At 30.6% G+C, this 24,443-nt stretch overlaps 1 protein-coding gene across 1 annotated transcript; it reads left to right on the top strand.

Moving 5' to 3' along the window:
* Nucleotides 1–11,346: 11,346 nt before the first annotated feature.
* On the top strand, nucleotides 11,347–22,850 carry TRIADDRAFT_21513 (uncharacterized protein; the record flags this gene model as incomplete). Its single annotated transcript, XM_002109508.1, has 26 exons — nucleotides 11,347–11,681; nucleotides 11,923–12,017; nucleotides 12,189–12,357; nucleotides 12,636–12,921; nucleotides 13,229–13,321; nucleotides 13,511–13,764; nucleotides 14,232–14,661; nucleotides 15,039–15,190; nucleotides 15,878–16,181; nucleotides 16,299–16,460; nucleotides 16,882–17,217; nucleotides 17,609–17,730; nucleotides 18,173–18,296; nucleotides 18,478–18,550; nucleotides 18,647–18,809; nucleotides 19,279–19,405; nucleotides 19,985–20,110; nucleotides 20,235–20,324; nucleotides 20,551–20,781; nucleotides 20,918–21,088; nucleotides 21,190–21,299; nucleotides 21,586–21,716; nucleotides 21,981–22,051; nucleotides 22,155–22,233; nucleotides 22,344–22,465; nucleotides 22,677–22,850. Coding segments are annotated over 26 exons (4,530 nt in total), but the record flags the coding sequence as incomplete, so codon positions are not given.
* Nucleotides 22,851–24,443: the final 1,593 nt, after the last annotated feature.

The following is a 24,443-nucleotide window of genomic DNA, read 5'->3' on the forward strand; positions in this document are numbered from 1 at the left end:
TGAAAATACTTTCTATTACGTTCATCGGTGTCTAATCTACTTTCCTATTTTTTGGACAAATGTTCTCTACTTTAGCCATTAATAACACAATAGTCAACTTGATTTTCGCTCTTTATTTTATTTTTCTCCACTAGCCATTTTTTCCACTTTCTCTACTTTGTCTTCAACACGATTGACTTGGAAATTAATAATCCCAAGTTGATTTAATAATCAGTCTAATGTGGCAAGATAAAATTGTCATCAGTCATACACTCAACTTTCATTATATATCCAACAGTACAATCGAGTATTGATTGGAGTAATTTGCATATCTTCTAAAACGTGTTTAACATAAGATTAAAGGGTAACAACTAGCTCATAGAGTTAGTAGTAAGTAAGAAGAGAGAGAGAGAGAGAGAGAAAGAGAGAATCGATGATATGATCTTCAACTCGATTACTACAATAATCTATTTCAGAAGTAAACTAAGCAATACTATAGTCAAGGTACAGAATTGAGGCAGTTAAAAGGACTTGTTAAGTATCCAAATTGACGATAGGCAGCGGCTAAATGATTCGAAACTAGTTTATCGCCTTGTTTAACATATTCCGAAGAGCAAGGGTTATTTCCTCTCGTCATTAATTGTCTTCAACGATAGAAAAATCGCTAGATTATCCATTTATACATTCTTTAGAACGTATACAGAGATAAATTCATGTCTTGAACTACAGTATCATTATTTCGTTAAGAAATCGCTAAAGAGACTCAAAGTCATGAGATTGAAGAAAAATGGAAGCATGCTGTAGGTTAAATAATGATGTTAGAAACATTGTGGCTTAGCCAATTATAACATTGTATGGCAGTTAGAATATGCGTTGACTTGAAATCGTATGGATTGATTTCAGGCGAGCATTTCGAAAAAATTTGCAAACAAAGCGCTAATAAGGAGTAGGAGAGGGATGAAGTTTCTCATGATGAAGACTAGTCATAATCATGGGGGAGTAGTTGGATTTATGTTGTTGTTGCAAATGCCGTCAAAATCATGATGTCTGTATGAAAATATATCAGGTATACAAGAGGGTTACAAATAACGAATCAACAAGGAAGGGGTAGCCATTTTTATTTTTGTTTTATAAGCCTCTGGTATAAAATACAATCTGTTCAATAATCTTCAGTACCAAGAAATTCTAGACACTGAAAGAAAAATGAACCATAATGGATATCGCATCGGAATTAACTTTACATATGAGTAGGACGGCAGGGAGAATGAATTCATAAGGCGAATAAAATTTTATATTTTGGCCCCAATTTTTTTTCTGATTTGTTTTATGGCGACAACTTAGGTATAAGAATTTTGTCGTTTCACTATTTCTATCTTCATTTGCTTTGGTAATCGTTGTAGTATACTAAAGTAAAAATATCGAACAAGGAATTGACTATGTTAAAACAGAGGCACTGAGAAAGGAAATAATTACCTTAACATAATAACGTCGCTAAGGGAGACAGAGAAAGTAGAAAATATGAGGATGTCACTAAATACTAGTATATTCCAGTGACAATGTATTGCTAAAATGAGATGCGATTGACTGATTATACGAAGACAGATATACTGTATATGACTAACTCGACAGTAAGAGAGAATAACCGATTACTAGAAATTGATTTATAAATAACTGTAAAGCTATCCTGAATCAATATAGATGTGGCAACACGACCAATTGAAATGAAAAACCTACTTCGAGCGTATTCAAATTTTTGTGGTAAAACGAGATAGGTTGAATTATAAACTTGTATTCAAAGTAGACTAAAGATTAAAGCTTAGTCTCATCAATTCTGGAAAAGTGAATTGATTACCATAATGAAGGAATAATAGATACTCGCCAGTATTACTTCAAGTAGGAAAAATAAGTTAACTGAACCTTTATAGACATTTTACTCGCTATTTTTCTTAATGATTGAAAAAATTAAAACAGAAAGGCAATGACTACATCCTAAGTTTATGCCACGGGAGAAATGAATATAATAGGTAATAAAATAGAACTGGATGTTCATCAATTTGAATCAGGTAAACTGGAATAGTGGATAAAATCATTGAAAGATTATTGCTAATAGTAAAACGGCGAAGAAAGTAGTTCGATAGAGGGTCTATAAAGTTAAAAGGAGTCAATCGAGTGTAAGAAGATATTGGAAAATAGCTTATACAATATTGTCGTTAATCCATGCCTATTTAGATATTTTTATTAACATCCAGCAATCATAGATGATGCTACTGATGTTATTCTCCATTTTCAATACCTTACTGAACTTTAAAATTTGATGAATGGGCAAAACTGAGTAGGTAAACGTTGGAAACCGCTATAATCATCAATTAACTACAAATAATTCATCATAACGTATTGATTTCATAGAACTAGCAGTAAGGCTATTTTCTATTCCTCTGTGTTTCTACCTGACATTATAGTAAATAGCTCAAAAGGAATATAACAAGGCTTCTCTTGTTCAATTTCATCTTATTACTTCAATCAGCTGTTCTATATGTAGATACTTGCACAATTTTGTCATTTTATCGACAAACTTAATCCATTTGAAGACTACATGACATACATGAATTACAACTGGGTACGAAGAAAAAGGACCAAATTGAAACTGTTATTGTCAACAACCAACAGAAAGAATAGCTACCATAGAATCTACGTATAGACATATGCGATTAGAAGAAAAGTGCTTAAATAGGAATAATTATCTAATACCTTCAATTAAATAGAAAAGCAATGGATGAGGATATATCAAACAAAGATACAGATAAAATGAATACAATATGAAGAACTGAGATCGCTACTAGTGTGAAAATTCTTTAAAGATGATCAGGATAAAGTATTAGTCATTGCTCTAGACTGAAAGGATTAAAAATGGTGAGGAAAAATCAGGAAGAATAGATTCTATAGTAAAAATTGCTATAGTTTAACTTAAAGTAAAGAGTTACTCTTACATCATAGGATATTCCAAGTAGGTTTATGAGCTTGTAGTAGTAGTATTAACGATTCTTGATAGGAATGAAATTAGTATATCAAGATAGTAGCAGTTCTAATCAAGTAGTTTAACTTAAAGAAAAAAGTTGTGCTTACATCATAAGAAATTCCAACCAGGCTGCGATCTTGTAGTTATCATGATGACGAATTTTGATAGAAATAAAATCAGAATATCAAAGATAGTAACAGTTCTAGTCAAGTATTTGAACTTGAAAAAGTAGAATGAAATTTTATAGTAACAACTACAGTTGTTTGACTTAAAATTAAGGGTTGCACCTACGTTGTAGAAAATCCCAACTAGACTACGAGTTTGTAGTTTTAGTGATAAAATAAAACTAGAATATCAAGATAGCAACAGTTCTAGTCAAGTAATTTAACTTAAATAAATAGTTGCGCTTACATTGTAGGATATTATCACTAAGCTAGGAGCTTATAATTATAGTAATGATTAATTTTGTTAGAAGTAAAGTTAGAGTACCAAGATAATAACAGTTCAAGTCAGGCATTTAAATTTGAAAGAAATCACTTAGCTTATCAAAGAGAAGGTGGAGAAGGAAGGCCGTCAAAATCATAATTTTAACGATGCTATATATCAGTATTAGTATAGAGATGTAAATGCCACGGTAATAAATGTACTTATATGGAGAAAATTTGAACACGAAATTAATACCATAATTAGTAGTTTGAAATGCAACTGTGGTGCAGTAAAAAGATTACAGAAAGATTTTAAAAATATAAGTATGGAAGAATTAGGAAAACGTGTAAAGCAAATATAGATACCACGTCAGAATCTTTTATAGACTATCGGTTGGATATCCCCTAGCAATGGAGTAATAGCAAATTCATTATATCGATTACAGAAGAAACAGAGCTTAAAAAACTATGTATCATATTAGTGGGTATCAGATTATTCCAATCTATCATATTTCATTAACTATAAATCAATATTAATGTTGGTCTTGCAATAATTATCTAGTTTCACTTTTAAGTTTATCCTTGCGCGTACGTGAAGTAGGCAATTAAACCATAAAAAATTGATGTACTCATTTACTTTACTGCAAGATTTTATTCCTCTATTTATTATCAAGCCCTCTTGAGGTATAGAAGTGAATGCAATATAAAGTATTTAGCACTTTTTCTGTTTTCCCTTAAGTGTATATTCTTATACAGAAGAACACAGATTCAAAGTTGCTCATTTTTATAACGTTATTTTTAATGTCATTACAGTAATAATTCTAGGAACTACTGAAAATCGCTAAAAATAACAAGAGTAGTTAGGGTAGTTCAATCATAAAAGAAAATTATATATAAACATCAGTATCGTATAATTCCGTTGTCGAAATTGAGAAAAGTGATAAAGTTAAGCTAGGAATTGATGAGTTCTCAAGCGCATAATTTATTGAAGACAATAACTTAGGGAGAGAAAAATAATTGAATTAATTGCACTTGGACAGATACTGAGAGACAAACAAGAGACAAAAAACTGGGGCTCTAGGCCTCTAACTGTAAGATTATGTATTAACAAATTATAGTTCATCAGTTGTCATAACTTCCATTTATTTAAAGCTGTCTAATTCTGAACACCCGTCTCACTTACGAGTAAAATAATAGCTAAAATAAGAATATTCTTGATTTTGGTAACTTATTTATTAGAGGAGTCCCTATACTAGTTCTGTTTATTATTAGAGTTACCACTTCGATTTCGAAATATTAAACTTTCTAGAAATGACTCATGTCCCCTCATTTTTAAATTCTGCAAGAACGTAAAATTAAATCTATAAAATGATGGCTTAAGATTAGAAGGAAGTGCTTATGTAAGAAACAAATTAGTAACGGTAGTTTTTAGATTCTATATACGAAATATTAATGTGAGTCATGAGAAATCAAAACGCTTACAATTCCATATGGCCACTAGTTACCTAAAATTATTACAATACTAAATCAAATAACTTGACTATAACAACAAATCAATCAAAACAAATATCTAGTTGCCTTTCAGTATCCTCAGAAAATATTGAATAGCCGTATATACGCCATATCTGAGGAAATGATTCTCTGAATTACGCGATAAAAGTTGTGAAGAGAAGCTTATTAAGCGAATGATAGAGCAGGTATCAAGGATAGTCGTTAATGACTGTAAACGATCGTTCTTGTTCCAATAATTACAGAGTATAGCCTATGATATTCTAATTGACTTTAGTCATAATGCAAAAATTTAAGCTCTATGACTATTGCTCAAACTGCTATTAATTAACAATTATGTGCAGATAATTTATTAAGGCTGTATCAATATATTATTGACTTTGGTTATCATGCTATAACCGAAGCTCTATGACCATTAATTAAACTGCTATTGATCAATAATTTTGCGCTGATAGTTTATTAAGGCTGTATTGGCATACTATTTACAAATCGATCCTATCTTATAAATCATCTAACGGCAAAATACGATACTTTGTTATACTTTAATAATAAGTTATTATAATAGAATATTAGCTGATGGTGAGCTACAAAATACTGATTGAATAAATACAGGGTAGCATTCAAATTCATGAATAAAAATTTCAATCACCTAATAGAAGTATTATAATTTTTTCTTATTCAGAAATCCCACTTTTAGAACTATTATATATGAAATTAACAAACCCGTTAAAATTTTACTCAATAATTTATCATTGTATGCAATACGTCTACATTAAAACCAAGGACCAGTTTTGATACTTCATTTGTCAAAGATATTTAAGAGTCTCTGTTGACTTTTAAATCAAAATTTAACCTAACCTAGTGTAAAATTAATCGCATCTTCATTATATCTTTCCAATAAATTATTAATATTCTAAAACGAATGACATAGCTGGATGGTCAACGTGACTAACCGATAAATCATTTTTATCCAATTCGCACAAAATGATCTATATCCACTGAGAATTGAAAATTTTGCAATGGCTTGAAATTTGATAATTTCTAATCTTTTTGGGTAAAAGTAGATTGCATAAATTATATCAGTTTCATGGAAGATTTCATACTTCCATAAAATGTTCTTAACAATTCTGAAAGGTTTTACTTAAAATAGATCTTGAAAAAGATTAAGTTAAGCTATATTAAAAAAGCAATTAAATTATTCATTACATGTTGTAGAGATTAATATTATTTAGATCTAAAAAAGTCTTAAGCATCTTACATAGACCCTCTAATAGTTATCACGAAAAGATTTGGCCATTTTTCATTCACTAATATGAGTAATTCTAACTAGAATAGACATAAAATTGGCTTTGTAAAAGCTCAAACTTAATTAATCTGTTTTAAAGTCTACTTTATAATTATGGATAGCTAATAACATGGAACAACCGTTTAGTTGTACAAGCCTATTCAACTATTGCGATAGGAAGTGATCTATTAGTGATTAGGTATCGTTACTATTAATTAGATATACTGTATTTGTAGTCTCTTTAACCATATCCCATCGGCTTTTCTATTATATAGGTAGTATAATCCCTTGAACTATCTTTTAGAGTATACTTGTTTACAGCTAATTTCGATCTTCTATTATACTATAAAATAATAACCAGTCAATCAGTCCATAATATCATGTGACGACAATGTAATCCTTGAATTCATCAAAAATTAACTATCATAGAATTAAAAATAGATGATAAATGTGATTAAGATATTAATTAATCATAATAAACATGTTTGAAATCAGTCAATTGATCGCAACGAATTCAATAGTAACATTGCAGTTCGTTTTAACTATCAGGAAATGAAGATAATTCTATTTGCAGATTTCTATATGATATACTTTATAAAGTCTAGGTCTATCATAGCAACGCAATTTTGTTATAAATTGGATGATAAAAAATACTCTACAACCAGTACTACATGGCATTAAAGATATACCTCGATAACTCTGTAGATGCTATAAAGTTACAAGTAATAAAACTTGCGAGGATGCAATTGATTTGGTAAATCAAATTATCTTAAAACATGCTGACACGTTAATAGAACAGTAAAAATTGATCTCATAAAGGACCTATCAGATAGTGTCGTATAAATTACGAATAATAATGATAGTAGCACTACAGTTAGCTTAAAATGTAATAGTCTCCAAAATTATCTTAAGATTAATACCAGTAGCGAAGATTCATTATAAGAAGAAAACTATATATTATCAATTAGAGTGAAATTAATGATTATAACAAATTGATAGTTCATCTCAAGATATCAAAGTATTGCTAGAATTTGTAATAATTATAGGCTGTAATTTTAACGATCTGTCACTAGTAAAATTAATTATGTTTGTTGCGGTAGGGTAGCAAAGATCCATTAAAAAGATGTAAATTAATTGAAAATAATAACTTAGACATTTAAAATTATTGACTAGACAAGGTCTATTATTTTGGTTATAACTTATCCTATCTAGAATTGACTTATACTACGGCATTGAAGTTGTTATTATTGATACAGACAACCAGTATCGTGATTTTTAGCAATTCGTTAAGCACAAAATTCGAGGTAAATCTTTTAGATATGAAGAGAGAGAACATGAACTATTCAATGGCCCATGACTGAGTTTAAAAAGATTGTCTAAATATTAGGATATTTACTTTTCTAGTGATTTCTTATATTTAGGCGTTATCTGATACTTTAATATAATCAAGCAAATGCTAAATTGATATCGCTAAAATGATAAAAGTGATCAGTAATAATCATCTTCAAAGTACTACAATGATGTCAGCAATTTGCAAATGGACTTGATTATCACATGACAATATTATGAATCTTCTAGTCTTTCCACCCTTTTTTATCCCAAAGGATATAATCTAGCTGTGATGTATGATCTATTCCCAACAGAAAGTTAGTATTCAATCTATGTTTGTTGATAAATTAAATTGATTATATGGAGGTACGCTAGCAACAAGACTTGAATATAATCTAATTCTCTGCGGGGATGTATCCTAAACTTTACATAATATATGGACCACACCTACCATCTTGTTGACGATATTGATTACTTGTATCGGCAATATCTATCATTTATACATTATAGAATTATTAATCTCGATTTAATCACGTTTATAATTCAAGCATGGGAGATAGTATTTATAAACTAAATCTATCTGTTGAAATAATATAATAGAAAGAATCTTGACTCGATCATCTTCATTATGCCAGACTGAAATTTAGTTCTGCCAATCGAATCAATCAATCAACTATCCGGAGGCAGAACGTCAAAAAATCACCATTGATTTGATCATGTTTATAATTTATGTTTGATAGTTTGTACTATCAATCATATCATTCTTGATTTGATTAAGGTTATAGTGAAGTGAATAAATTAATCGATTTACAACAGTATCCTCAATATATTTACCTATTATGAAGCCCAGATCCGCAAGTTATCTTGTAAATTTATTTGTGAAATTTTACGAATAAATTGTAATACTAGTAATTTTTAAATTATCTATGACTCATTGACCCGTGCTCTTCTCAAATAGCAAGCAGTAGGGGAGTGCTAGTAATTAATCTTCAACGTGGCAATGTTCGTCATATTTAAAACAGAATATGGTCTCACGCCGCGGTTAAACAAAAGCCTATAGAACTATTTTTAAGGCGGTTAGAGAAGAATTTAAATTCAGCAAAAGTAGCTGAATAGTTTTAAAAGTTTGCCGATGCTAATTTAAGAGGTTCATTAAGTTCGAAGCTAGAGTCTCTAGTTTTTATTCTACCTGATTCTATGTTAAAAGGTAAAAACTTCTTACTGATATCAATAATCAGGCAGTGGTACACTAAAAAATACTATAAGTACACTTCTGTTACGTAAATTGGTTGACTAAGTACTGATGACTGTTTGATGGCAATGTTAGTAATATTTTTTAGGATATAATAAAAAAACTGCATATTTAAAAATCTACTACATGAATGATTAACAGATCTTTAAAGTAAAATGTTATTGTACAGTCATAAACTTATAACTACTATGCTAAAAGAGTAGATATTCGTATTATAACAACTATAGTGATAAAATGATAGCTATCTTGCTATATACCGTACTTCCCAAGATTAATTAAATGTAATTTGAAATTAAATTCAAGATCTAATGCATTTGCTGCTGCTGTAGCTTTCGGTCAATTTACAGTTTTCGTCTCCATTTTAGATACACAACTCTAACTAAAGTGGAACTAATAATCGTTAAGCTAGAAGAACAATTAAAAAAAGACTAAATTAATCTTGAAATCAATGACTTAAAAAACTTAAAATAGAAACGTTATTTCACTGATATTCTAATTCTAGCCTTAACCTTGACGGTAATCTTAATTTTTTACCTAATTTATCACAATTTTTAACCCTAACTTTATTACCTCCAATTTAATGACAACATTAGTGACGCAATGAATAGAAATTAAGGTATTATCGTATCTAATTGATTTTTTTTGTATTTATGACCTTAGCGTTGGTTTTAATACTTGACAGCAAAGTATACTTCCATTTAAATAAACCTTTATCTACGGTTATGACGTTAATTTATTTACTAAGCATTCCTACTGTCTCTTTACCAATTATTCTGTCACAGCCGGATTTGGATAAAGTTGTATTGCTCCTGACCACTGACAGATACTGAGTTAAACAGAGTAGAGCAAAATTGTAATTTTCTGTCATTAGTCAGCTCTTTTAATTCTTTTAAACCGTTTTTGATTCCTTGACTACCTACCATTTCTTAATCCATTACGAAATTAAACTCTTAAAATACGTACATCAATCAATAAGTATTATTACGGACAAATGCCGTATCTCTGTTTACATGTAGAATGCTAGATAAACTGGAATCATTTCATTAAGAAGTCCATTGCATAAGCACGCCAAGATAAGAAACAACCCAAAGAGCGATACTGAGAGTACTTACGATTCTAATTATCAAAGGTGGGATAATTTTATTGAACGCCAAAAATCGATATTAGGAAGAAAGTGACGAAGCAAACAGAAAAACTAAATTAAAATAAGTAGTTTTAACTCAAGAGTTAATTTTTTCTTTTTTAATTGATAAGTATAAATAATCTACATCACAATATGTTTGATAGTACACACATTTTCTGTTTTAATAGTAAAATATATAAAATGACTTAGCACAGGATATCTTAATGTACTCTGGACTACTCTGACTTTAAAAATAATTATGCTGATTAGAACCAAGAGGTGATGCCGTGGGCATAATTATTTTATATTGATTTTCTCACGTAAAGGTGTCCTTCCATTAAGTTACCGATTGAATTGTCGATAAACCATTCATTAGTCTTGATGCAAGTCTTTAGGCTCGACGCCTTATTAAGATATAATTTATTGACTTGATAGATTTCATCCTTATGATTAAAGCATAAAAATTTTCGATATCGATACCAGTTAAATTGTGCCAATTTTTTTACTACATTATTACATTAGAGCCGTAATTAAGAGAAATGAGAAGGAAAAGAAGTGATCAAACTTCAGAAACTTTTGATGAGAATTTTTTTACTTTTATTCTAGATTATTAATAAGCTTTATATCGCAATTTGATGTTTTATTCAAGTCATGCAAATAAAATGGATATTTCGTTCGCTATCATTGCCTTCACTTATAATATGACATTGCTCTCTATTCTATCAGCTAATTGGAATCTTGTATTATTACTTCTAGTTGATATGTCATCGAATGGCCATCGCTGTCATCAAAGGTTTGCTGCATCAAGTAGCTATCAATCTGATCAACCCTCTCATCATGCCATAGATAGGAATAAACATCAGGATTTGCCTTATCATGGAAAAGCTAAATCACCTGATTTATTATCACCAATATCAGCCCATGATCGATATCAACAAGGCCGCCAACAACAAGATAGAACAAATCAAAACTATAAAGCAGATAATTATCGACAACCTCACGATGTAATTAGAGAATTTCAATCAGAACAACAGATTAATAGTAACGATGATGCCGATATTGATGATGAAATTCATCCAGTTGTATGCTGGTATTTACATAAAGACGAATGGCCAAGGAAATATTTTGTTAAACTATCCCAATGGAGATATCCTTTCATAGATGGATTTAATATTATCAAGTAGTTAGATAGAATTCGGTCTTTAATTAACCTTGATTATATCTAGCTCTCTCATTTCTGCAAGTAGCCACTTTATACGCGTACCCTTCATTAGTTTACCAGTCTTTAAAATTATCTACAATACAGAATGACCTAACTATAAAGATTGGTCATAATTATACTGTACCTTAATAATGACGACTAGTTCATCAAAATTGCAAATCATGTAATACGTATCATCTAATATATATTGAATTTATAGTATTTATATGCGTAGCATAATTATTAACTTTTATTTATTTTTATATCCTCATTCTAAAAGTATTGGCCTTAACTTTTGCTTTCTCACATGGTTCGAGCGAATTACAATCATCGTTATCTTAATTAACTGCGTTACTTTAGGCTCTTATAATCCAGCTGGTCAATTTAAAAATAATACTTGCGTGGATAGCACATGTCAAATAACGAGTGTGGTCGACAATATTATATTTGGTTATTTTGTAGTAGAAATGATTATCAAAATGGTCGCTTTAGGTGTTTTTGGTAAATATGCCTATTTTTCAAGTGGCTGGAATCGATTAGATTTTATAATTGTCTTAACTGGGTAAGTTAGTCAAGTTTACAAGTGCGGCTAAGCATGACTAGAATATAGGGCACAGTAAAATATAAATACTCAATACTATATGCTTATCTTACCTATAATGAGATCTACACCCTATCTATCTTGATAACTGATGATCTAAATAAATTCTGCAAAGCTTATTGCTAGCAATATAACGTAGAATCTCATGAAAAGTGAGATATTATTGTGATTAATGCATCAAAATTCTTGCCATAATTTCTAGATGCCTGGAATATTTAATTAATGAAGGAGAGTTTTTAACGATTATACGTACAGTCCGCGTTTTAAGACCACTAAGAGCAATTAATCGCGTTCCGAGTAAGTAATTTTATTCTATTAACCATATAGCAAATACATTGTTTCTATCAGGGCAATAAAATTATCAATCTAATGAACGATGACTTGGGTTGGAAATTCGATGACATTGAGTAAAGCGTATCCATGCAATCCTAGTTAATATCAAATTTTTTTCCATCTTTCAATTTATAGGCATGCGGTTATTGGTTAATCTCTTACTAGATACTTTACCATTACTTGGCAATGTTTTAATGTTATGCTTCATAGTATTTTCTATATTTGGTATCGTTGGTGTTCAATTATGGAAAGGTATTCTGCGTAGCCGATGCACTTTACAACAGAATATCACTGCGCCACCAGGGTAAGGTCTTGCAAGTATCATAGTACTACCTTTACCGCTATATGTCAGTAACGAGTTAAAACTATCTCTCTGTATTCTTCTATTTCCTTTCCCAATCTCTTGTATTTTAGACTTATTCTATATTTATTTTACGTATTTCGATGCATGTAATTATAAAGATCAGTAACTTTAAATTAGATTTAATGTTAGAGCTAGTTGAATGTATTAGTTATAGCTGAAATTATATACTATAGGTGTGAGTATTTTAAATTAACGATGACTTTTTTATCATTACCTAGCATCTTTTTATATCGATACTATTTACCGAGCTACGAAGATCCTGACTATGTTTGCAGCTTACCTGAGTATAATGGGATCCATCACTGTAGAGATCTAACATTATCCAACCTAACGTTAGACTTAACATGCAAAATAACAAACCAAACATTAGCCAGTCAGTATGGGGACGGAACATGTACAGAATATCTTCAGTTCTACGATACATGTAGTACCAGCGGACCAAATATATTCTACGATAATATTTCATTTGACAACTTCGCTATGGCATTTATAGCAATATTTCAGGTAGAATCTTTCAGTATTTGAAACTAAAGTTGAATATACACTTTAGATATAATGATCGTCGAAAAATGTTGCATCAAGGATCTAGATGTAGATTCAGTATTCATACCTGTAGATTTATGAATATGTGCTTATAGTGAATGATCATGCAGTTCTATTTGCACGTAATAAATGTGATGAAAAATAATATTATAATATATTATAAATACATTGTATTTAGACTTGATAAAATATGATCAAAGTTCAGATCAGAACATCATATAAAATGTAAATAATGGGCAAATAATTGTTGTATATTATCCATGGCTAGGTAATTACGTTAGAAGCATGGGTAGATATCATGTATGCCATTCAAGATGGACATGCTTCCATAGATTGGATCTATTTTGTAATTTTAATATTGGTAAGCAAATTTTAAATTCAAAAATTAATTTGTTACACGATAACCTTAGGTACCTATTAATGGAGTACATCAGGTTGCATATATGAATATAGATTTATTTATGTATATAATCCATGCTATTAGTTAGAATATAGAACCTTAGCCGTCAATGCATACTAAATCACTAATATTCTTTGTTATTAAATACAGATTGGTTCCCTCTTTTTACTCAATTTTACATTGGTGGTTATGGCTACGCAATTTTCTGAAACTAAACGTAGAGTTACTAAAAAAGCAAGAAATAGCCCATCTGCTATAAGATCTCGTCGTGGCTCATTTAGCACATTGTCTAGCAGCGCCGAATCGCGGACATGCTATAATGAAACAATTCGTTTAATACGCCGCATAATACTATACATAGCATATTTGATCCAGCAATTCTATAGTCGATGTTTAAAAAAAATGTAAGTACTGTTATAAAACTGATAGGGTAAGCTACTAAAAAAATAAATGTAGCTATTTCGGTGTAGTAAATAAATTCTGAAGCTAAAATCTTGTGCTAAAAACTTGTCAATAAGTTTCTTTATGTAGTCTAAACTAACCAAATTGCGACTTTACAATGAAGTTTAAAGTACTATAATCGTAGGATTAAGACCTTATCACACAGTAATAGAACGATATAATCCTGTAACAACGATATAATAATCCTTATTTCTATCCCTATTTATGATAGCTGGAACCGTTTATACAATCGATGTCTAATATGTAAAAGGAAATGGAGCTCTCGCCATCAACGTTCAACCTCTATGAGTGAAAGCCGCGTTAATGGAAATGCTAAATTTACTTCTGATGATCAGCGATTAGATCGCTTGCATCAAAATTTCTTTCTGCCTGATATAGACGGATCATGTTTATCTGATGGTACTGAAAGATCAACATATTTAGCATTTCGATTAGATAATTGGCGTCAACGATCTTACTCTCAGAATACTACTACAACCAGCCAAATCTATCAGGAATCAGCACTTCGTGATCGATTAGGAAAGCGTAATGGTGATCTTGCAATCAATAATTCGCTATACGATGGAACAACTGATAATGACGGCGATACACCTATCCATCCGTTAGAAAGTAATACCGAATTACAATTATTCAATTTTCAACTCCGTCATCAACCGGATGGTGTAAGTTTGACTACCGATCTATCCAATAAACTTACCAATTATCAAAAATTAAAGCAGCGGATCCGACGACTTCGAGTTCGCTGTTGTATATTCACAAAGAGTCAAAAATTTTCTTTAATCGTTTTATTTGCAATTCTCGCCAACACGATTGTAATGGCTATTGAGCATCATAATCAGGTAAAATCAATTTTAACAATGTATAATGCAGTTGTAAATTCTTTCGTTACATATATGCACAAGCACAAATTTAATAAGGCCTCCAGTAAATTAATCTTATAAAAGCGCTTAGCAATAAATTTTAAATTGGAGAAGAGGCGATGACTAAGTATATAGTTACAGTTCACTTCGTCCTACTATTAAATATTCAAAATCGTTATTATCCTACTGTACTATAAAATTACAGTTATCGTGATAACTGACAACGAATAATATGCTATAAGGGTAGGAGATATAGAAATGATATTAGAATTTATTTTTTATATACGGACATATTCGTGCGTCTGAATATCTTGATTATACTAATTCCTATTGTATTATAACATTAAAATCTTAAGCCCACGTATCAAATCCAAGCCTTGGAAGTTTGCAATATCATTTTTACGATATTCTTTACCCTGGAAATGGTATTTAAGCTCTTCGCGCTGGGCTTACTACACTACGCTAAAGATAGTTTTAACGTTTTCGATGCCATCATTGTCATAGTTAGGTGAGAATTATAATAGAAAATTAGCATTATCAGCTTAAAATCTATAAGTCAGATGAATCTATATACTCGATACATCATAATTTAATAGATACATTTTAGTTCTACTACATAAATATGGTGCTATTGCAGATCGAATGATGATAATATAGTCAGCAAGTTAAAATAATTCGGTAGTCAGTTTCAAAGCAATATTGACCATTTTAAATAGTAGAGATCACTAGCTTTTTACTTTATAAGTAGAAAGCGTATGGACTATCTTAATGACTAGAAGATTCACATGATACTTAACAATGCGCGTCTAATGATAAACTAGAATTAATATCAATCTAACCGTTTACCTAAGTGAAATTCTTAATCTTTATATCCACACTATACTTTAATTATAGTGCCAATGATCATGAATCAAATAATATGTTAAATCATTCGATGCGTACAATTAAAAGTAAATTTTGCAAGTTAAAAATGATAGAGATTGTTAGCTCATTAATTTATATGTGATGAATTACTTAGTAATGTATTGGCCGAAACAAGAGCTAAGAGTGATCGTATTTAATTTTAATTTAGAGGTGTTTTAAATTACATGCGGTACCATAATTATAAAAGTAATGTTTACTTTTATTTCCTGGCTCTCTAACTGGACCATAAAGATTAATATTTTTGTATTTGTGTCGTTTTAATCTTTGTTAGCCTTGTTGAAATTGCTACTGATGGCAAGGGATTATCTGTTCTACGATCTTTCCGATTATTGAGAATCTTTAAGATTGTTCGCTTTCTGCCAACACTACAACGTCAAATGATGGTCATGGCGCAAACATTCGATAATGTTGTCATCTTTCTTGGATTACTATTCCTATTTATGTTCACTTTCAGCATATTAGGAATGCATCTTTTCGGTAATCGATTCTGCTTAGCACGCGTAAAGGATGGCCCAGTCGTTTGTTCGCGTAAAAATTTCGATAGTTTACTATGGGCATTTGTAACGGTCTTTCAGGTTAGCAATCTACACTATTAGTACATTAAATCGTAGTAATTTTATCTCGTAATTAATTATTAAATAAAAAGCTTTTTTTCTTCAAACTATGCATATTACTTGCATATATAAAATTAGATTTTAACACAAGAAGATTGGAACGTCGTCATGTATGATGGGATGTTAGCTCGTGGTAAATGGGCTGCAATTTACTTCCTAGCTTTGGTCACATTAGGCAATTATGTGCTACTTAATCTATTGGTTGCTATATTAGTTAACGGTTTCCAAGAGCAGGAGAAGGTATAATACATATATCAATATTTCTGGTTATAGCTGATATGCTTTTCAAATATTATCATGTTTCCAAGACATTCTTCATATTAACTACTGTAGCTATATACCGCATTTATTGACTAATCTAAAGGAACATAATGCTGTAGACTGCTTAAATTTATATATATATATATATATATATATAGCCAGCTATTCATACTAGTCTAGTCCTCAAATCCAGAAAAGCCTAATAATATACGCTAATAATATTCTATTAAAATTAAAATTAATCAAGGACGAAAAGAATCGTAAGAAAGATCTAACTGCTAAAATGGGAAGGGCTTTAAAACACTATTGTGACAGTATTACTGATGTACGATCAGAGGATCAACCTGCCAATCGGCAGGTAAATGCTCCAGATGAAAATTCAGGCTATCAAGTCGGTAAGGATTTGCAAGGAATTCCCACTACACAAATTGTTGAAGGTTATTATGGTAAAAGCACACCGATTTGCGATCATCAAAGTTGTGCTATGGAATCATCTGCATTAAGTCAGTCAAACAAGAGAGAAGAAGATGGTGATAGTCAAACTGAATTCTATATACGAACTTTCCAATCTTCGTCTTTATCGTGCAATCACAATCAAGAAGAAGAACAACAACAACTACCAAATCTGGTAGATCCTAATGAAGTCCAAATATTTCCGTGTCGCGTTCCAATTGGTCCTCGAGATCCACCACAGAGCAAAAATAAATTTGCAAAGTTAAGACGCCTGATGCCATGGGTCAGTACTGATTATCGATATTAATTCTATCCCTGAGATTAATGATATCGACTTTTTATTTCATTCCTCCTGGAAATATGAAAATATGCAAGTTTAGATTTGCCATTAGTATAAAGTAATTGACATCTATTTTTTGATACTACAACTACTAAGAGATCTATGCTAATATTGGCAATCACTATACGCATTTTTATCTTTTACCATCCTAAATCAGTCTCAGTAAATCCTGTTAAATGATATAATTACAATTAACTCATATAGTAAATCACGAAACGTAAGATCTTACAATTTTTATAATAAGTAGTTCACAAACTGTAGTGTATCAGTATTCAAATAGCAGAGAAATTTAAATTTACATTCATTTCCATCGTTTATCGTATATATTTAGAAGTCAAAACAGAAATGGCAAGCAATACGTCGAAAATATTGGATTTGCCCCGAAGAAGTGAATAACCCTAACTGGCTAACAAGACATCGGAATCATTCCTTGCTCATACTACCTAAAGAAAATAGGTTAGAATTTTGTAAATAATACTATTTCGGTTTCTTGAAAAAAATACTCCCTGTTGCAGTATTGGAGTATTGGAAATTATTCTTATGACTATTTCTCTTAACCAATATTTTTAGTAACTACAGCAATTATGATGGAACAAGTTAATAAATATCTGATTATTTGATTCATTTACTAGCCTTTTGTTTTTAAATATCAACTTATACACGCTTTTTGGAGATAATGTCAACCTAATCTTTTTGCGATCTTAATTATACGTACTTATATATCAAATATTTTTATAACACAATAATTAAACGTTATTTAGACAGAGAATAAATTAATTAAGCATATTAATTTATCGTTATTTCCAGGCTTAGTTAAAGCAGTGTTAAATCAAAGTATGATAAAATACAAAGTCTATCAAAAAAATTACCAAAGTTGACCTAAACAATTCTAATTCAGGTTTCGGAAATGGTGTAAAAATGTGGTTAAAAATCCCTACTTCGATCGTATTATATTGGTAGTTATCATTTTTAACTGCGTTACATTGGCCATGGAAAGACCAGGAATAGATCCGAATAGTATGGTATGTAGAATGAAAGCAATAAGCATTATTGAAATAATTTCGTCTCATCTGCGAGATATACTGTACTAATAAATGAAATTTTGCAAAATTTGTCTTTACATGAAATTTTATTCTGTACGGTATATGAGCATTTCAGGTAATAGAGTAAAATAAATTTTAAAATTAAATTCTATACTACTAGGAAAGGCATTTCTTAAACTTGATGGTTATCATCTTTACCTTCATCTTTACAAGCGAAATGATAATCAAGGTTGGTTGTTTCTCTCTGCTTCGTTTAAACTAAATTAGTACGGTAGTGTCAGTCCTAATGATGCTTATTGCTGGATTGTAGGTTCTAGCTTTGGGCTTAGTAACCGGCGATAAAAGCTATTTGAGAAATGGCTGGAACGTTCTTGATTTACTTTTGGTTATTATTTCATGGGTGGATCTAATTATAACATATACTGGTGGTGCCTCTAATATCTTGGGAGTTTTACGGATACTACGTGGATTTCGCACCTTACGTCCACTCAGGTAAATGATAATTAACGATTAATTCTTAACGGCTTCCTTCCCCGATTTCCTTGTGATTGAATACTATCAAGATATCTAACCTATATGGACTATCTGACCAATTAGATCAAATTTATAGATAATTTTTTATGAATATGAATGTCTTATGTAGACTCGTTCATGTATAGCAAGCACACGTTGGAAATTGCTATTTTTGGAGTAGCTATTACAATAGCCTTTTAAGCTTCATACTGTAATCCATATTTGGAAAAGCAGCTCCAGCTAGTGGATATTATCACATTTATAGTACATCTAAAATACAATTAAGAAGAATTAGCTTGGTTATACTAACCTCCTTATATTACTGACCTAGTGAAGGGATTGTGTTAGAGCTTTTCTTAATCATAGGTGTATAGCATTATTTACCAACTAGATTATTTTGTTTCATTATCTATCGACCTAACTATTCCATTCTTAATTTATCTAATAGAGTTATTAATCGTGCTCCTGGATTGAAGCTGGTCGTTCAAACGCTATTCTCTTCCTTGAAAGCTATTGGCAACATTGTTATAATATGTGTAGCTTTCTTTGTTATTTTTGGTATTTTAGGAGTTCAGGTAATTACGATTTAATGCTGCGAGCAGCGATAGAGTTTATCATAATAAGAAATAATATTTAATAGACAGAATATCAACAACATCCATTAGCTCTAATATGTTATATACTGGTAAAATGAATTATTTATCAGATAGTTATATCCAATTTTCTAAATAGAAGAAAAATTCTCTTGTTACAGTCCAAATTTTGTCCTAATGTAGCAATGCCGGTAGAATTAATCTTGACATAGTAATTTTGACAACATTAATATCAATATGAGTCCGCAGATATGTTAGATTTAGTTATTTTAAAAGTTGGCAATGCTAGGCTACGGTTTGATAATTATAAGCTTGATATCAAGTTATAATTTTTAAATAAGTTAGTTTAGCTAATATTAAAATGCTAACATGGGTGAGAAATATTGCATTTATTACTTTAAGAAATACTAGAGAGCAATAATTATAACGTAGTAATCTTGTTACTGAATTTGTTCCATAAATATGCTAAATTAGCTATAATATTTATTGAACATTGATAGAATTAGCAATTAACAACACCTTTGTTAATATGGATATCACTTTTTAAATCGCAATATTTAGTTGTTTAGCGGCAAATTTTACTACTGTAAAGCTACTGATGATGTGGAAAATAAGACTCAGTGCGTTGAGCAATATGGACTATCAGAATGGGTTAATCGACCGTATAACTTTGATGATTTAGTCAATGTAAGTACTTTTATAGTATATTTAAGGGTTCTCTATTATCCTCATGATATATTCACAAAGATCATGCTTTAATTTATTTCACTAACTAAACTAACACCCAAGTTACTACTTTTGAACTGTTTAGGCTTCTCTATCACTTTTTGTCATTAGTAGTAAAGACGGCTGGATGGATATTACATATCATGGCATTGATGCCCGAGGTGTTGATTTGCAAGTAAGTTCTAAAAGCTTAAACAGTGACATTATTAATGATCTTCATCGCCAATGATTATTGAAGCTAATTTTATATAAATTATTACTTCATGAAGAAGGTTGCAAATTTTTGCAAAGCTTGTAATCTTTTTTCGTTGTCAAGATAATTTTACGATTAGCTTCACATACTAAATATTACCATTTCGAATATACTTATTTGATTTATCCCTGTATGATGTTTTGATTAGCCAAAGAAGAATCATAACGTTGTGGTCTTACTCTATTTCATCTCCTTCCTTTTATTGGTTGGATTTTTCGTATTAAATATGTTTGTTGGAGTAGTAGTTGAAAATTTTCATAAATGCCAGGAGGAACATGAGCGAAGACAGCGAGAAAAGAAAAGAAATAGAAAGTTACAACGAGCTAAAAAGAATCAAAATAAAGCAAATGCTAAGAGTGTGTCCCAGATATTTTGCATAGTATAAGTTCTCAACTTAACGGAAGTTAGAGAACAATTTTATAGTATAGCCCTATTAAAGCTGTTTGCCTAATTCTAATCAGTCATGATCGCCACAATTAACTTTAACTTATTCTATTTTAGAAGTTATAATTAAGAAGAAAGTAAAAGAGAAGAAAAAAAATCATATACCACCAGTGGAAGATTATCCAGCGTGGCGTCGAAAGTTATACCGATTCTGTGTTCATCGTTATTTCGACATTACTATTACCATTGTGATTGCAGTTAATATTATTTTTATGGCGACTGAGCACTATAAAATGTCTCAGGTAATCTATAACTATAACATTACAGACCACTTAACTGCAAATAGCATTAGTTATCTTAGCCAGGATACTGATTAAATATTATAACCTCTGCAATTATCTAGGCTTGGGAAGAAGTCCATAAATATGCAAATTATTTCTTCACTGTTGTCTTTACATTGGAAGCTGTAATCCATTTAGTGGCATTTGGTGTTGTATATTATTTCAGAGATCGGTAAGATTAAATATTAAATGATGGATAGAATAAAATGGTAGCTAATGTTTTCACTTGGCATCTACGTATATTATTGCTCTCTTATATTCGTTTCCTATATTAAAATTGACAATTTTTTACAATAATTGGTGTTCAGTATTTACTTTAAAATCAGTTTAGATTAAAAATTTAAAGTCTTATTTTTCAAAGTTGGTGCGCTAAGAAGTAATAAAAGTGATCATAGTAATTATTTAATTGATTCGTATGTAGTATACTTCATTATTATTTCTATTCGCATTTGATGTAGGTGGAATATCTTTGACCTGTTAATCGTTATACTAAGTTGGACTGGTATTATTATCGAAAGCCAGGTCCTTAGCAATCCAACAATTAATCCTACTATTATTCGAGTCATGAGATTGTTAAGAATTGTACGAAGTAAGTATATCAAAACATTATCTTAAAATTGCTATCTCTTTAGTTAAGGTCCTTTTCATAACGATAATTAGAGTAAAGCCTTCATCTTGGAGATTCTCTCCGTTGAAATCTAGACTTTCGATTGTCTATATCGTTATGTATCGTGTATTCAGTTTGTTATACTATAACATTCATATTCTGGAATATTGAAAAATTAATTAATCTTATAATAATTCTAATTCTGTCTGTTATAACTGTTAACTTGCGCCATATTTTGTATCGCAGTATTGAAACTAATTAAAGCAGCAAAGGGTATCCGATCTCTCTTACGAACGATTATGAATGCAATGCCACAGGTATTTATTAGTTCTTAGCGATATACTCGTATTGAATTATAGATGATACGCTGCTACGATCCGAATTAGAATCCATGTTAAAACAAAATATTTCCATATTTAGGTGGTCAATTTGGGTATGCTATTTTTTCTATTATTCTTTATATTTGCTGCGCTCGGTATTGAATTGTTTGGCCGTTTAGGTAAATTATTTCAGTCATTTTCTAGTATACTTTTCCATCATTTAGCTAGGAGTATAGTTTTGTTCAACCGGTGCATACATTAGACTTAATATCATATTCTATTTGTTTAGATTGTACAACGGACAATCCTTGTAATGGTTTAAGTCAGCACGCTAATTTTAAAACATTTGGCATGGCTATGTTGACATTATTTCGTATTGCAACGGGTGATAACTGGCAAGGTATTTTACAGGTTGGTATATAGTCATCCATTCTTAGTACTCCAAAATAAAAGTAAAATTATTTTGCATAAATAATATGAGTATTATGTTATATACTAATGCATGAAATGTTTTACGGTATGAATATTATCAATAAACCCGTCAGAAGTATATATATATATATAGCGTGCTACTAGTTTGACATGATAATCTTGATAATCATTTAATTTTCCCTTCTATTAGGATACTTTAAGAGAGAATTGCGATAGGAGTGAAAATTGCCAGCAAAATTGTTGCTCCAACCCTATCTTGTCTTCATTATTTTTTGTGATCTTCGTTTTAGCAGCTCAATACGTCTTAACCAATGTTGTCGTCGCTGTCCTGATGAAACATTTAGAAGAATCTGACGAGAAAGAAAACAACGATCTCGATCCCGGTAGTAGTAGCGCAAAGGAAAGCCAAGGTTTAGATGATGGAATGACTGAATCCAATAATTATTATCCACCAGGCTTAACAGATATCCACCTGTCATCTAACCATAAAAATTTAGATAAAATTGGAGAAGATTATACAACGCATCAATTCGATCAAAATCATACCCTTAAATCACCTCTACCCTATCAAAATAAATATGCTCGAATTACCGTCAGCCGATCAATCACAGCTATCGTACCTCAAAAATCTACATTAGATCAAGCTGAAAATGAAGTTGTTATGCAAGATAAATTTCAAGTCCACGACATTAGGACTAAATCATCCTATCCATTAGATGATCATGACGATGTAGAAGATCAGATGGAATTAACGGCTTCCATTCATTGTGAAAATCGGAAATTACATCGACAAGGACAAAATAGCGATGATGGTCATCCATATCTACAGCAACATTCACCTTTATTTAGACATCAATCTTACGAGTCCAATTGCCACCATGGATCGATTCAGAGTGATTTTAATAGTTTTAGCAACTTGTCATCTGATACTAGCTCCTTTTCTGAAAATCCATTGAAAAGTAACAATAGTAAAGATAATCCAACGAGAGACCGTATTTATACAGCGGATGATCTAAATCGAATTCTATCAAAAAAGAGAAAATCGGTAATTATGATTCTTTCGTGATAGGCCTTTTTGTTTATACGCAGTGCAGATGTTGTAAAAATGTATACAATATAAAATGTAGATAAATAAATTATATTAACAGTTGAAACTGTTGGTTTTTTCAGCTAAAACGTAGCAATAGTTGGGATTTCAGTTTCACCTCGGAATTCAGCAATCATCGACGCTACCCATGTTCTAAGAAAAAAACTATCTATCCTTTTCATTATCCGTCTACTAAATTATCTAAAGATGATAGCACGATACCTGATCAACCTATGGTCGTTATTGCTAAAGAGAAAAAGGTCACATTACCTCGAAAAATGATTCAAACATTAGTATAATACATCTGGATAAATTTAATCAATATCAAGATTATAAAGGTTACAATTTTAAAGATAATCTCTGCATTTCAATATGAATTATTATACTGATGTAGAACAGCTTGTACGTTATGGTAATTCTATCATCTTAATGGCCTAATTGAACATAATTTTCTGAAAAAAGACCATACTGATCCTAGTTTAGTATTGCTAACTAAGCTAGTAACACCAATAAGAGTAAACTTTGTCAAATTTGGTTCTATTATAATAATTGGGGCTAAGTATGGAGAAAATTATGGTCATGTCTTAAAGATTAAAGCTATAACTGATCGTTTAAGCCAAATTAACTTTGTTTTATTCGATTTTATATGAGCAATATGAGTTTAAATTGATAGTTTACTAGTCTAACTGTGTTGTTACTACTATTTTACCGAGAGTCAACAAAAATTATTATTATTTCGTTTTATTGCATTATAAATTGTATTATTATACCGCTATGGGATTTACTATAGGAAATTTGTGACTTTCCTACAATCAAAATAGGATTTTTTTCTTTTCGATATTAGCAAATAAAGTCCTTCGCTATAGTATA

Source organism: Trichoplax adhaerens, genomic scaffold (assembly GCF_000150275.1).
Source record: "Trichoplax adhaerens TRIADscaffold_2 genomic scaffold, whole genome shotgun sequence".
Taxonomy (NCBI): Eukaryota; Metazoa; Placozoa; class Uniplacotomia; order Trichoplacea; family Trichoplacidae; genus Trichoplax; species Trichoplax adhaerens.